A 16,002-nucleotide genomic window follows, 5' to 3' on the forward strand; every position below is an offset into this window, starting at 1 on the left:
TATCCGTCGCCATATCCGCCCCCTATATCCATCGTCATATCCGCCCCCCCATATATCCGTCACCATATCCGCCGCTCCCCCCATATCCGTCACCATATCCGCCGCCCCCCATATCCGCCCCCTATCCGTCGCCATATCCGCCGCTTCCATATCCGTTGCTATATCTGTTGCCATATCCGCCCCCCCATATCCGTCGCCATATCCGCCCCCCTATATCTATCGCCATATCCGCCCCCCCATATCCATTACTATATCTGTCACCATATCCGTCCCCCCCATATCCGTCGCCATATCCGCCCCCCCCCAATATATCCGTCACCATATCCGCCGTTTCCCCCCATATCCGTCGCCATATCCGCCGCCGCCCCCCATATTCGCCGCCCCCCCATATCCCTCACCATATCTGCCCCCCCCTATCCGTTGCTATATCTGTCGCCATATCCGCCCCGCTATATCCGCCGCCGCCCCCATAGCCGGCGCCATAGCCGCCGCCGGCGCCATAGCCGCCGCCGCCCCCATAGCCGGCGCCATAGCCGCCGCCGCCCCCATAGCCGGCGCCATAGCCGCCGCCGCCCCCATAGCCGGCGCCATAGCCGCCGCCGCCCCCATAGCCGGCGCCATATCCGCCGCCGCCCCCATAGCCGGCGCCATATCCGCCGCCGCCCCCATAGCCGGCGCCATATCCGCCGCCGCCCCCATAGCCGGCGCCATATCCGCCGCCGCCCCCATAGCCGGCGCCATATCCGCCGCCGCCCCCATAGCCGGCGCCATATCCGCCGCCGCCCCCATAGCCGGCGCCATATCCGCCGCCGCCCCCATAGCCGGCGCCATATCCGCCGCCGCCCCCATAGCCGGCGCCATATCCGCCGCCGCCCCCATAGCCGGCGCCATATCCGCCGCCGCCCCCATAGCCGGCGCCATATCCGCCGCCGCCCCCATAGCCGGCGCCATATCCGCCGCCGCCCCCATAGCCGGCGCCATAGCCGGCGCCATATCCGCCGCCGCCGCCATAGCCGCCGCCGCCCCCTTATATCCGTCGCCATATCCGCCGCCGCCCCCTTATATCCGTCGCCATATCCACCACCCTATATCCAATCGCCATATCCACCACCCCATATATCCGTCGCCATATCCGCCGCCCCCCCATATCCGTCGCCATATCCGCCCCCCTATATCCGTCGCCATATCCACCCCCCTATATCCGGCGCCCCCATATCCATCGCCATATCCATCGCCATATCCACCCCCCTATATCCATCGCCATATCCACCCCCCTATATCCATCGCCATATCCACCCCCCCATATCCATATCTGTCGCCATATCCGCCGCCTCGCCATATCACAACACAGAAGGCTGTCAAGGAATCCCACTGATAAACTAACAGATCCCTGTGCGTTTTTAAATTCCTCGCTTTTAAGATCTCTGCTTCCTGTCCAAAAATAGGAAGATTCTTGTCAGCATCCCAAAACTTCTCTGATCACATCCAGCTGTCAGATGAACATCTTATAACAGACTCTCAGCTTTCTTGTCAACGGGAAAGTGTCTTTGCCCTTCATTGGCAGAAAGCAGAGATCTTGAAACCCACAAACAGAACTTTTCGTTATATAATCAGCTTTAGGGCTCATTCACACAATATACAGTTTCAGCAGTGTAAACAGTGTACTAACGCACTGGGACAGCATAGTCCGTGTGTATTTTCACACGCACAAGATTCACAGTAACTAGGCCCATTGATCTTATGTGCAGATACACTGTGAATCATCATGTATCACGTATTTGTACACCCCCATTTACTTCAATGGGCCCTCTGGTATGTAATATGAGCCTGAACAGGCCGTGGTGCTCATCCGAATACCCCAATGCAAGTCAATGGGGATTCAGCACTCCCATATCACACGGCGCACCCTTGTAGGGAGCCCTTATGTGCCCAACAACTCCTCTAAGGATGCCCGCATGGCCCAGATGATCCACTGCAACGGAACGCAAATCACTGCTAAATGCCAGGCAACAACCCAACTTGCCATTCAGTCAGACAAATAGCTGTGACAATGGATTGCCTGGCTGGCAAGGGAACCATAATGACCACTAAGCATCAACTTGCCATATTCATTGGTAGCGGGTTAAGTGCACAATGGCTGCTAACCTTAAGGGGTCCTCTTGAAACACTGGGTGCTCCCTGACCTTAAATTCACAAGGCCTGGCAGTCCTCTAGTACCAGCCTCTTGATATTTACTCATAGGGCAGCTCCTGTACCTGTCAATAGGTGGTGCTATGGAGGCATATTCTCATCTCCAATTTCCATGCATTCCCCATTGCCAAATAAGCAGTCTCTACAAGAAACCGCCGTCCCCCCAACCCCTCTGACATTTCACCTAAAGACCCCAGCAACAACTCAAGACGAGCCCCATATGCTCCTTAATCCAAAGATACCCCCTAACTTCATCTGTAAACATGGCAGTGGGAGGTGCCCACTAATTGGCACCTCAGCCCTGACTCCAGCACCTGGCCATAGGATGGGCTCATTAAAACCCACTACATCTCCTTCCCCGGATTGTGATGGCCGCTGAGGGAGCGCAGCTGGGCGGCTTCCAGCAGTGTAAGGAGCGCAGCCAACATGAGGCTATGCAGAAAAATAAATAGCAGAAAATAAGGCGAGCAGAGCCCCCCAGCTAAGGGAGGGAGGGAGCCAACCCCGTCAAGGAGCAGGTTGAACGATGTGACTCCTCTCCCCCTGGGTGAGATCACAAAACAGCTGCATCCGCTATGAATCAATTATCTCCACAGCAATCTGATTCTAATTACAGGCGAGCGCTTGTCCCCCTCAACCCCCCGGTCCTGCGCGGTGGAGACAAGAACGAGTCGCGGCACTGGGATGATTCTAGGATATCGGTGGGCTGCAGGTAGTCATCCTCTTTAGTAAACCCAAGACTGCATTAGGAAATTCCAAGTTAGTCCCACATTTTAGGATCTTCTCTTAAGACTTCTTGAAGATGCTGTCTTCACTGGCTGAGCACATACATCACACAAATCGCTTACGGATTTCAAACTGTGTAATACCCCCTTTCTCCTGCGGAGGTGCTGCAGGAAAGCTGAACACTTGTTGCCAGATCACCAAGTTATAGCAGATGACAGGAAGTACCCTGGGACCAGCTTATTTGGTGACAAGTTACACTATCCAAAGTGGAGAACGCCTAGATTATTAGCAGGGAGCTAGATTAGGTACATTTAGAAGTTTGGCTCCTAAACTGAAGCCCCCCTAATACTATTAGTGGCGTCAGAATAAGTTTAGAAGTTAAAGGGGTTTTCTGAGCAACTACTGATGACCAATACTCAGGAGTCATCATCAAAAGTTGATCACTAGGGACCCACAGCAATCAGCTGATCACCCGGCCTACAGTCATTGGGCTCGGAGTCTCATAGATAGATTCACAACCATTGAAGTCAATGGAACTGAAGACACCCCCCCCCCCCCATATTTTGGCTCCAGCACCCATGTGATGTCAATGTTTCCACAGAAATCGAGGCAAGAGGACATGAGTATTATTGTGCTATTATCACTCAGTCCGTGTGTTCAGGGTGGAGGCGACCTCCAGTTGATGGCAGAGGCGAGGAACGTTACGCTAAAACTCAGTAACCCATTGGTTAAACTATGGAAGGAAGTTCTCCTCAGGAAAGGGGATAACTTACTAGTTTGGGGGTCTGACCAGTGGAATCTTTACTGGTCCCAAGAAGGAGCAGAATGGCGGTTGTACGTGTGCTCCATTCACTTCTATAGAACATAGAGTTCAAGCACTCAACCCTCTACAGTTCTATAGAACTGAATGGAGCACACATGCGACCGCCAGTCTGATCATTCTTGGGGACCCCCATTCTCAGAATCAGTAGGGCCCCTCCTGTCAGACCCTCTAGTTGGCAAGCTAACCCCTTTCCTGATAACCCCCTTTCATAGCATAACCCAAGGGTCACTGGGCTTTAGTGCAACGTTCCTCATTTAAAGGGGTTGTCTCGCGGCAAACCTCAAAATTTTACCTTACCCCATTCCCCCTGTCACCCCCCTGGCATAAAATAGCAAAGTAAAGCGGTTTTTAAGCCGCTTGCTACTTACCGATCCGACGAAATAAGGACTTTTTAAAAAAAAAAATCTTCTCCCAAGATGGCCACCAGTCCTTTCCCAGGGATGCACTGCAGTTTTCTCCCATGGTGCACCGCGGGTTCACTGCGTTCCATTGCCGATTCCAGCCTCCTGATTGGCTGGAATCGGCACACATGACGGGGCGGAGCTACGCGATGACGCGGAGCTACGCGATGACGCAGAGAAGGGGGCGTTGCCAGAACGCTGCTCGTGCCTGGACCGAGCAGAAGGGGAGAAGATAGCACAGCGCAAGCGCGTCTAAAAAAGTAAGAAGACAGCGAAATTAGACGGATCCATGGCGACGGGGACGCTAGCAACGGAGCAGGTAAGTGAATAACTTCTGTATGGCTCATATTTAATGCACAATGTACATTACAAAGTGCATTATTATGGCCATACAGAAGTGTGTAGACCCACTTGCTGCCGCGAGACAACCCCTTTAGCCAATGGCACGGATTAGGAGGTGGTTTTTATGCGGATCTTTTATTGCAGACCATTAGCACCATTTTCCACTACATGGGAACAACCCCTAAGGTGGTCTTCTGGCCACCGACGGATCTGGAACTGTTCATGGGGGAGAAGTCTTTACTTAACCAGGGCATCTTTTTGTACAACTATTAAGTAGTGTGTTCCCCTGTTATCCTCCTGTATAGATTGACAACAGGGTATTACTACTCCCAGTTGTCACAGAGGCGTGTCCCTACAGTCAAGGCAGTCAATACCGATTGGACAGCATCAGTCTGTGTAGAGAAACACCCCCAACGTAACTTGTTCATAGTTTTCCAGGAGGAACAACAGAGGGACAGAACAATGTAAAGTTCTGAGAGAAGAGGCTCCAGAATGTCTTTCATACTATCACCATACATTAACGTAGACCTATCAAAGAGCCAACAAGTCTTCAGAGCCAGGTTAACACCTTGTGTGCCATCATAACAACACCTGAATAAGTCTAATACTTGCAGCGTACTGTCTCTTTAAGGCAATGATTATATCGCGTTGTATAATATGCAAATAGTGTTATGATAAGAAACGTTTGTCAGAACCTGCAGGCTGCAACGCCAGACGAAGCTGTGAGTAAACATGAGGTAACGTGAGATGGCCTGCAGGCAGTCTCCACTGCTGCAGACTATCACCACCACTGCAGGCTTCACTGTACCTGCCAGGATGGCAGTATAGACCGACACTTCTACATTGGGCAAAGGCTGCTGGAGTCTTCTGTACCAGCATGAATGGCAGGAAGAGGATAAAACTCCTTTTTCATAGACTGTCAATATCAGCTGCATCTATAAGGAGCTGTAAGATGAACACTTTAGGGGGGGGAGTGCCCCTTTAAATATCTGACACAAGGCCTACATATGGGAAGTGTCCTTCTGCAACAGCTGGGGATTGCCCAATGGGACCGATTTGTGCAAAACTTCATATTTAGGACGGCATCACTGGCGGAAGATCCCGTTATAGCCGCACAGCTGGCCAGTCATCGCCGACCCCAAAGGAGCCAGGAATTCATAAAGAATGTCTAAGGCTTGGTCAAGGAAGTCACTAACAGCGGCGGCCATACAATGCCGACACGGGGGAGGTATAGAAAACACAAGGGAAGTAAATACGATGTGTGGACGCTGCAAAAAGTTGCAAAGTGTAAACAAAAAAAAAAAAAAAGTTTAAAAAGTTTACCTACCCCCCCCCCCCCCCCCCTTTTTCAAGAATACGAGCTTCTCCAACAACCCAAAGGGAATAGAGGAGGAGGGTGGGGGGGGATGGGGAGAAGTTTAGGGACGACTATTGTTCCCATTGCGCATCTAATCCAGGACTGGAGAAAAATGGGGCTTTTGTCTCCTATACAGAACATGCACAATACCCCGAAGAGGAGGGGAAGGGGGCACAGAAAGGAGGGCGAGATCAGAGAGCGGACCACAATGCCACCCCGGGAAGAGGGGCCTCTGCTCAATGACCGGAGGTAGCCTCTACAGGCTTAACCACTTACTTACAGGACTGAAGTAGAAAAGGAAGGCCAGCACTGGTAAAGAAAAGGTTAAAAAAATATAAATAATTTACACCAAGACTAAGCCAGGATGGAAGTCGGCCACAAGGGCTGGACTCCGAGCCCAAGGGGCTACAAGAGGCGCACTACAAAGTGTACAAACTCAACTGCGCCCCAAAACCCAAGTGGCTCGGAGTCCTCCCAGAGCACAAGGACATAGCCATAATATACCAGAGGCCCAAATCCTACAACGGTGGGAACTTTTTGGGTGGGTTTAAGGAAGTTCTCAAAAACCATTAGAAGTCAGAGAGACACCTGCCGGTCCTGTGATGATGGGAGGACAGATAGAAAGCCTAAGATTTTCCAAAAATCCTCCACCCCGCTTCAAATAAAGAGTATTGTATCCAAGAAAGGCACAAGATACGGGTCCTGTCACATCCCTATAGGCCTGTAAGAGGAGAGACCGCTGGTATGAGGACCGGGGGCACCATAATAACGCGCTACTGATTGAACAATCACCCATTGCATACCGCCATACTGTGCACCTCAGTGGAATATCCCTTTATCAGTTTGTCCCCACATGTAAACCCAGTGTGTATTTTAGGCTTAAAGGGATCTGCACCGAGGAGTAGGAAGGGTCACAGGCAGTTCTTCAGATTCCTTCTACAGAAAGACGGTACAACCGGCTCATAAATACAAACACTGCAAGAGAAGACGTCATATATAATGCAGAGCGCAGCGAGAGCGTCAATAATTCATAAGGCCTACAATGCAGAAGAGGCGAGAAAACAGGAGCAAGAGAACACTTCTAGTAGTTATATCCTTGTACATGGGGGGCAGTATTATAGTAGTTATATTCTTGTACATAGGGAGCAGTATTATAGTAGTTATATTCTTGTACATAGGGGGCAGTATTATAGTAGTTATATTCTTGTACATAGGGAGCAGTATTATAGTAGTTATATTCTTGTATATAGAAGGCAGGATTATAGTAGTTATATTCTTGTACATAGGAAGCAGTATTATAGTAGTTATATTCTTGTACATAGGGGGCAGTATTATAGTAGTTATATTCTTGTACATAGGGGGCAGTATTATAGTAGTTATATTCTTGTACATAGGGGGCAGTATTATAGTAGTTATATTCTTGTACATAGGAGCAGTATTATAGTAGTTATATTCTTGTACATAGGGGGCAGTATTATAGTAGTTATATTCTTGTACATAGGGGGCAGTATTATAGTAATTATATTCTTGTACATAGGGGGCAGTATTATAGTAGTTATATTCTTGTACATAGGGGGCAGTATTATAGTAGTTATATTCTTGTACATAGGGGGCAGTATTATAGTAGTTATATTCTTGTACATAGGGGGCAGTATTATAGTAGTTATATTCTTGTACATAGGGGGCAGTATTATAGTAGTTATATTCTTGTACATAGGGGGCAGTATTATAGTAGTTATATTCTTGTACATAGGGGGCAGTATTATAGTAGTTATATTCTTGTACATAGGGGGCAGTATTATAGTAGTTATATTCTTGTACATAGGGGGCAGTATTATAGTAGTTATATTCTTGTACATAGGGGGCAGTATTATAGTAGTTATATTCTTGTACATAGGAGGCAGTATTATAGTAGTTATATTCTTGTACATAGGGGGCAGTATTATAGTAGTTATATTCTTGTACATAGGGGCAGTATTATAGTAGTTATATTCTTGTACATAGGGGGCCAGTATTATAGTAGTTATATTCTTGTACATAGGAGCAGTATTATAGTAGTTATATTCTCGTACATAGGGGGCAGTATTATAGTAGTAATATTCTTGTACATAGGGGGCAGTATTATAGTAGTTATATTCTCGTACATAGGGGGCAGTATTCTAGTAACTACATGTAACGTAGCAATAATTACTACATGATGGGAGTGTGACAGAGGACTTGAGGGGAGGAGGCGGCTTTGTTTAGCAGTTCATTGTATAGCACCTCGGCCTCCCAGCTGTCTGATGAGATCTATTACAGACTGAGTCAGGGAAGTGGCGCTCAGCTGAGTGTGTAGGAGGGATCCAGCTGCTGCACCCAAGAATATAGGAAGGAGGGAAAGAAGGATTTTAATATGGATGAGGAAGAGAATACGAGAGATCCATCAGTGTTTGGCAGGCTGGGGGCCCACGCTGCGTCCCTGGAGGCCACCTCTTGCAATGCACAAGTTAATCATAAGATCATGAAGTCTTCCTGCGCTGCTGCAATCTGACATAATTTGCTGTTTTCTGAACTTGTTAATGTCTTGCAGCTGTGAAGTCCCAGGATGACCGGGGAGGACGTCCTCATGGAGCCCACCTTCCCCTCCATCTGCACTGACTCAGTCACACTCCAGATCAGCCGTCTCCGAACTACAGCCAAAGCCCGACTCCCAGCGTATGCAGCCGCCACACGGGACAAATCATTACATAACGAGACAGCTACCCCCCTCGAATCCAGGAAAGCTGGGTGATAGCCATGAGAGGTGCCAACTAGCTTTCCCAGTGTCTTGAAAAGGATATCATATCTGGTAATGCAACGATACGGGACTAGAGAGATGGGTCATGGCACAACTGGGCAGATCTGCCCTTCAGGGCTCAGGGACAGCTGGGTAAGAACACTTGTTGGCAGCAATCATTGTTGTCACCAAGCTTCCCCAGAAACAGAAGGAGTTGTCCTCTACTTACTATGGAATATCCCATCACACCCTGTGCCTCTACATGCCCCAGATCCAGCGACGAGACAGACATTGTCAGCTCTCATTAGTGACACAATAAGATGAGACAGGACTAAATCCCCAGCAAAACCGGATGCCATACGGTGCTGGGGGGCACAGACCACCAGCAAGACATCACTAGTAATGCCACAGACAGCACATGCATGCTACATAAATAGACTTAATCTACACTTATCCTGTACTGATCCTGAGTTACATCCTGTATTATACTCCAGAGCTGCACTCACTATTCTGCTGGTGGAGTCACTGTGTACATACATTACTTATCCTGTACTGATCTGAGTTATATCCTGTATTATACTCCAGAGCTGCACTCACTATTCTGCTGGTGGAGTCACTGTGTACATACATTACTTATCCGGTACTGATCCCGAGTTACATCCTGTATTATACCCCAGAGCTGCACTCACTATTCTGCTGGTGGAGTCACTGTGTACATACATTACTTATCATGTACTGATCCCAAGTTACATCCTGTATTATACTCCAGAGCTGCACTCACTATTCTGCTGGTGGAGTCACTGTGTACATACATTACTTATCCTGTACTGACCCCGAGTTACATCCTGTATTATACTCCAGAGCTGCACTCACTATCCTGCTGGTAGAGTCACTGTGTACATACATGAGTTATCCTGTACTGATCCTGAGTTACATCCTGTATTATACTCCAGAGCTGCACTCACTATTCTGCTGGTGGAGTCACTGTGTACATACATTACTTATCCTGAGTTACATCCTGTATTATACTGCAGAGCTGCACTCCCTATTCTGCTGGTGGAGTCTCATAAAGCAATGCTTGCAGTTCCTCCAGTGGAGACGTGCGGCCATGTGTCTCTGCTCTGGGTTGTAAACTTGTGTAGTGTGAGAACGCAGCAGTTACAGTCACAAAGAAAGGGTTTAGGAAGTGGTGAGGGGCTGCGTGCCGATCGGGTGTAAAGCCATGTTGTGCTGCTGATGAGGGGGTTTTCACCACCTGCCAACCTACATGATGTGCGATCGAGATGACAGAGAACAGGGAAGGGTTTAGTCAGCTGGAAGCAGTGACAGACCGTTCCTGCGGAGCCCCTCTTCACCCGGCAGCAGTGTGGAGCCCCCTATTGATTGTCATACAATGGCTCTAGATGGTGACTGGTCAGAGTGTGGAGCCATGGTACTGGAGTCATCGCCAGCTTCTCAGAACTACTACTGGACCATATTGTTACAATGTATCAGTCTGGGGATCATCCTCTTGTTCACACAGCATATTTGCGCAGTGCATTATGCACTTAAACAGGCCATCGAGGTGAACGGGCCGGCGCAGATATGGAGGAGACCTGCATATGGCAACGCAAATCAACGGGTCCTTCTGGGCGGTTGGGTTTTTTGCCGTCGCAAAGACGTGGCAGATTTATGCACAAAAATCCGCAGGAACGGACAAAAAACCAGGCGGTTGCCATTTAGGATTGCATAACTATGCAGTGTATTTACGCAACCGACCCCTGCGAGCGCCATGTGAACGAGCGCCAAGTGGGGCTGGGCGGATACAAGTGTAAGACTCCCAGCTGTGAGGGCTCAAGTCACCAAGACCTCTACTTACTGTAAAGTATGCAAGTAGGGAACTCAGATGTCCTGGTGAACGGGCAGCGCCAACGCTGCGTATATTATGTGTAGAAAGCAGCATTAACATTACAGCTCAGGAGGTCCCGCACCGCAAGGATCTCCTGTCAAGGACCGGCACAGAGGAAAAAAGGTTCAAGAGCCCTAAAGTGCAATCTGGCCATCTACCAAACAGTTCTGGTGCCAACAAGTCAAGTACTAGTCCTGAGTTACAGCCTGCAGAGCTGCATTCATAATTCTGCTGGTTACTAGAAACTGTCAAGAAGTTTCTTGAAAAATGCACCTCCAACAGCCCAAAATTTGCTACACTGTAGGATGCAACTATCAGCAGAATAGTGAGTGCAGCTCTGGAGTATAATACAGGATGTAACTCAGGATCAGTACAGGATAAGTAATGTATGTACACAGTGACTCCACCAGGAGAATAGTGAGTGCAGCTCTGGAGTATAATACAGGATGTAACTCAGGATCAGTACAGGATAAGTAATCTATGTACACAGTGACTCCACCAGCAGAATAGTGAGTGCAGCTCTGGAGTATAATACAGGATGTAACTCAGGATCAGTACAGGATAAGTAATGTATGTATACAGTGACTCCACCAGCAGAATAGTGAGTGCAGCTCTGCAGTATAATACAGAATGTAACTCAGGATCAGTACAGGATAAGTAATGTATGTACCCAGTGACTCCACCAGCAGAATAGTGAGTGCAGCTCTGGAGTATAATACAGGATGTAACTCAGGATCAGTACAGGATAAGTAATGTATGTACACAGTGCCTCCACCAGCAGAATAGTGAGTGCAGCTCTGGAGTATAATACAGGATGTAACTCAGGATCAGTACAGGATAAGTAATGTATGTACACAGTGAATCCACCAGCAGAATAGTGAGTGCAGCTCTGGAGTATAATACATGATCAGCAATTTAAAAAAGGGGTTGGCCCATGAGAATGAGGGTCCCAGTGATCACAGATTTATCACCCCTCTCTTGACTAGGCGGTACGCATGTTTTGGGGGTACACCCCTTCAACTTTCTGAAAGTCAGCTGGAGGAGAAGGATGAATATCAGGAATAAGATGAAGCCCACAAGTTAGTGGATCCTGAAGACAGGACAGAGGTGCAGAACGCACTGTAGTAAGGCTCCATAGACGTGCCGCCATATAGTACACCCGCACCCCCAGCATGTACTGTGCACCAGCAGCTCAGACACTCAGTAGGGGGTCTCAGCATCAGTCAGGAGTACAAGGACCCCCAGTCTCAGTAAGTCTTCATTTCTAGGTCAGCAGGCGGGGGTCTCATCCTCCTAGAGAGAAGACCCCTAGCTATAAGACACTACACAATGATGGGGGTCACCATCCACTTCCCCACAGAGACCCCAACCCATGGCATCCTCAGGGTCCACAGCCCCTCACCCTAGATAGCAGGTCACACCTCATATGCCCATTGCACACAATGACTGAGCCCCCCAGCCCTGCCATAAGGGCGCACAGCCCCAGCAGCCCCCCATACACCCCGGGACGCCCACCTTGTTGAAGGCGAACAGCTCCTGCTTGACCTTCTCCCTCTGGGGGTCGTGCCCCTGCCGCCTGAAGCGAAACTTCATCATCTTGCCCGCTCCGAGCTCCCCGCACCGCCGCCGCTCTCCGCATCAGCCTCACTCACAGCGGCCGGGAACTTGATCCAGCCCGGCCAGTGATTGACGTGCGGCTCAGCCAATCACAGGCGCCGGAGCCGGACTCAGCTCTACACTGGCAATCTGGCAGCCGCAGAGATTCCTCCCCGCTCTGCACGCATGCGCGACAGCGCGCACAGGCTCATGGGAGTTGTAGTTTCATTGAGAAGTTTGTTTAGGCTTAGAATCATCAACATCCTGGTGGTGCCTCCCTTCACTGCAGGGCTCTCTCCATCTGGAATTAGATCCACAACTCCCACAATGGCACACATCACATCAATGAAGTATAAAGCTAACATCAATACAATTGTAATGGGAAGAAAGTTTTTTCACTGCATAATAAAAAGTTTTTCAACTTTCTTAAGCTATGTTTACATGGTGGATTTTGACACATGATGGGCGCCGATTCTGCACGGATGCCATTCACACGGGCGTATTTCCTGTCCATATTTTTTTACTGATTACGGACAGACCACGGACCCATTAAAGTAAATTGGTGTCTTCAGATGTGCAAAAATAGAAGCTTGTCTATATTGCTTCTTAGGACTCCTTCACACGGGCGCAAAATTTATGCACGCAGAGAATAGAACCCATTAATTTCAATGGGTTCGTTCATGTAAGCGTATTTTATCAGCCTATTTCGGTTGCAAAAAAAGCAGTATGCTCTATTTTTGTGCGCATTTGTTCACCAAAGGTCCCCTTAAACGGTCTGTGGCAGGGTGCGCAAATGTGCGTGCAATACACCAAGAGATGCGCAATAGGTTGTGTAATTCCACTGGAAAAAAACACATCTGGAAATCAGACTTAAGGCTTCTTCACACAGGCGTGATTTTGTCCTGTTATGCGTCCGTGATAATCACGGCCGCGTAACAGGACGAAACGAAATCATTGATTTCAATGGTTTCGTTTTCATTCGCGGTATTCTCATCTGTTAATAGTACGGGCGAGAAAAAATAGGACTTGTTCTATCTTCCTGCTGTTTTTTTTCAAACTCGCGCGCTATGGCACAGAGTGTGAAAAGTCCGAGAATGAAAAAAAAGAACCCCGTTCATGCGCAACTACGCTCCGTAGCAGCGAGTGTGGTTGCGCATACGGTTGTCTGTTTTTGCCCTAAATAGATCTTTAAATTGGGGGGTGTTTGCTGCTCGTGAATGAGCATGCCCTGTGAGCACAAAAAGCACAGTAAAATATGGCAATAGGCACGCAAAAAAGGCTCATTCATTGCGCAAATACGTTACGGTCAATCGCGTGAAAAACGCATACGCCCGTGTGAAGCCATCTTAAATCACGGACTAAAATCACTAAAACGCATGCAACAGACACATGCAGTAAAATCGAAACTGCACACGCCTGTGTGGATGATCCTTCATGGCAAAGTGTACTATGGATTGTAGGGGCTTATTTACAGGCGTATGCGCGTCGCACCCAAACGTCTCAGGCACAACTGGCATCGGACAGCACACGGACGCAAGTCCACGGGCCCCGCAAGCATTGGGCACTGCATGTCTAATTCTCACCCATGATATGAACAAATATAGCACATTTTCCGTTGGCTGTGGGGCAGTTTAAAAAATTGCATGTCCTAAAAGCCCAATAGAAGTCAATGGGTCCGTTCATTATCCGTGTGTAGCCTATTGCAAACATGGACTGCACACGGATAAAATACACGGATGTGTGAATAAGCCTTCATAGAAATCTGTTTGGGGAGAAAAGAAGGAGGTGACATGTCCATACTTGGTGTGGGATCCGCACACACATTTGTCACATTGAACTGGGATAAATCCGCATGCGCAGCTGCTAAAAAGGCAATTCCGTAGCAGAAATCTGCATTTAAAGGGAACCTTCACCAGAAAAATAGTTTAACCATTTCCAATCACTGTCTGAAGACATTCTGATTGAAGGCTGTACAGCTCCGATGTCAGAAGACGTCCGGCAGGGTATTCTTACTGTGCATTACTGGCCGCTCTGTTGTCAGGGGGGGGCCTCTCCAGCATGTCCCATACCGCATTACTGGCTCTAGCCAGCAGATGGAGCCATTGAATAATGGGAGAAAGAGAAAGCCCCCTAGAAAACCCTGAATCCAAAATTGGATTGCAAAGGGTTAACATCTACCGGCAGTAATATACTATCTTAGGGCTTATTCAGACAACCGTATTTATGCAGGTATTTCTGCGCCTAAAAAAGTCGCACATAAAACGCGACCATGCGATGAATTGGATTTCAATTGCTTCATTCAGACAAACACAGGACCTACTCGATCTTTTTCGGACGTCTTTTTTATACGGACCTATCTTGACCTATCTTTTAATGTGATGCGCAGCGAGCTTACATAGACTTCTATGGCAGCTAGAAAAAAGGGAGGGGAGGGAGTTACCCTGCGGGCAACACTGGGAGAAAAAGGAAGCTCGCCATAATTAGGCATTAATTGTCATTCCGAGCATTTTAATCCGATGGTTGCTTGCCATTGCTTTGTGAATGGCTTAAAATACGCTAATTAAAATTGGGTCTCGATCGGGTCAAAAATTCACTCGTGCGAATATACAGCGCGTACGGTGAACATATAAACACATAGGATCATGTGAAGGGGCCCTTTAAGCTGAAAAAAAGACATATGTCCATCCAGTTCAGCCCAATAACCCCCCACCCCCCATTGTTTATCTGTTTATCCAAAGGAGGGCAACAAAAAAAACATTGGTGCAGATTTTGACTGGGAATCAACCGCATATCCACAGCTGATGTCATACTATGCGGCGCTCCCCCTCACCTCTTCCTCAGGCTTTCCGCTGTCAGCGCTCCTCGGATTCTGGTTCCCAGCGGACTCACCTGACCAGCATCACCTGAACAGCGGCGCCGCACCTGACCAGGCTGCTGGGAATCCAGAAACCGGGGAGCGCTGACATCAGGAAGCCTTCGGAGGAGGTGAGGGGGAGCGCCGCATAGTATGAAATCACCTGCGGATATGCAGCTGATTTCCAGTCACAATCTGTACTAATGGTGCGGATTTCAATTGCTTTTTGATTGCGGAAATGCTGCGTAATTTCCATTGCGGACCTTCTGCAACATTTTCACCACGTGTAAACATACCCTGTTAGCTTAAGATACGCTGCCACATACAGAGTGACCTCATGAGTAATAGTGTCCCCCATATTGGCCCCAGTAGTAATAGTGACCTCCACAGTGGCCTTAGTAATAATAGTGTCCCCTATATTGACCCCAGTACTAAGTTACCCCCCACAGTGGCCACAGTAATAATAGTGACCCCTGACAGTGACCTCAGTAGTAATAATGTCCCCTATATTGATCCCAGCACCAAGTGACCCCCCCACAGTGGCTTCAATAGTAATAGAGTTCCCTATTTTGGCTACAGAACTAAGTGACACCCCCCCCCCCCCCCCCCACAGTGGCCCCAGTAGTAATAGTTTCCCCCACAGTGGTCTTAGTACTAAAACTATTACTACTGGGGCTGATATAAGGGGCACTAATAGTGACTAATCTATATCAGCCCCATTAGTAATAGCGTCCCCACTGAAACCTATATACTTACCTCCTCCTTGTCGTCGAAGCGTCTTTCTCTTTTCGGCGTTGCTGCAGACTGCAGTGTGTGTGCCTGGCCTCCTCCTGCCTTTGCTTCCTGTGGAAGCAAGAAGGAGAAGTCAGGGGAGGAAGATCCCGGGTGTACACGCTGCTGACAGTATGTGCACCCGTCGCTAACAGCGCTGCACAGTGATTACTGGCCGGGGAGCCGCAGCACCCCGGCTGGTAATACTATTGTGGTAAGCAGCTGTCAGCGCATACCAACAGAGAGGGCTCTGCGTGCCCCCTGTGGCACGCATGCCATAAGTTCGCAACCACAGCTCT

General features: G+C 48.7%; 1 protein-coding gene across 2 annotated transcripts in view; it reads right to left on the reverse strand.

Moving 5' to 3' along the window:
- Positions 1-12,174, reverse strand: part of LLGL1 (LLGL scribble cell polarity complex component 1) — a 44,575-nt gene extending 32,401 nt beyond the window's left edge. For both annotated transcript variants that reach the window (XM_066576668.1, XM_066576667.1), the window contains exon 1: positions 11,998-12,174. In XM_066576668.1, coding sequence (XP_066432765.1) covers positions 11,998-12,078 — 81 coding nt within the window. In that variant the 5' untranslated portion in view covers positions 12,079-12,174. The remainder of the gene's footprint in view (positions 1-11,997) is intronic.
- Positions 12,175-16,002: the final 3,828 nt, after the last annotated feature.

This window comes from Eleutherodactylus coqui, chromosome 8 (genome assembly GCF_035609145.1).
Source record: "Eleutherodactylus coqui strain aEleCoq1 chromosome 8, aEleCoq1.hap1, whole genome shotgun sequence".
NCBI classification, from domain to species: Eukaryota; Metazoa; Chordata; class Amphibia; order Anura; family Eleutherodactylidae; genus Eleutherodactylus; species Eleutherodactylus coqui.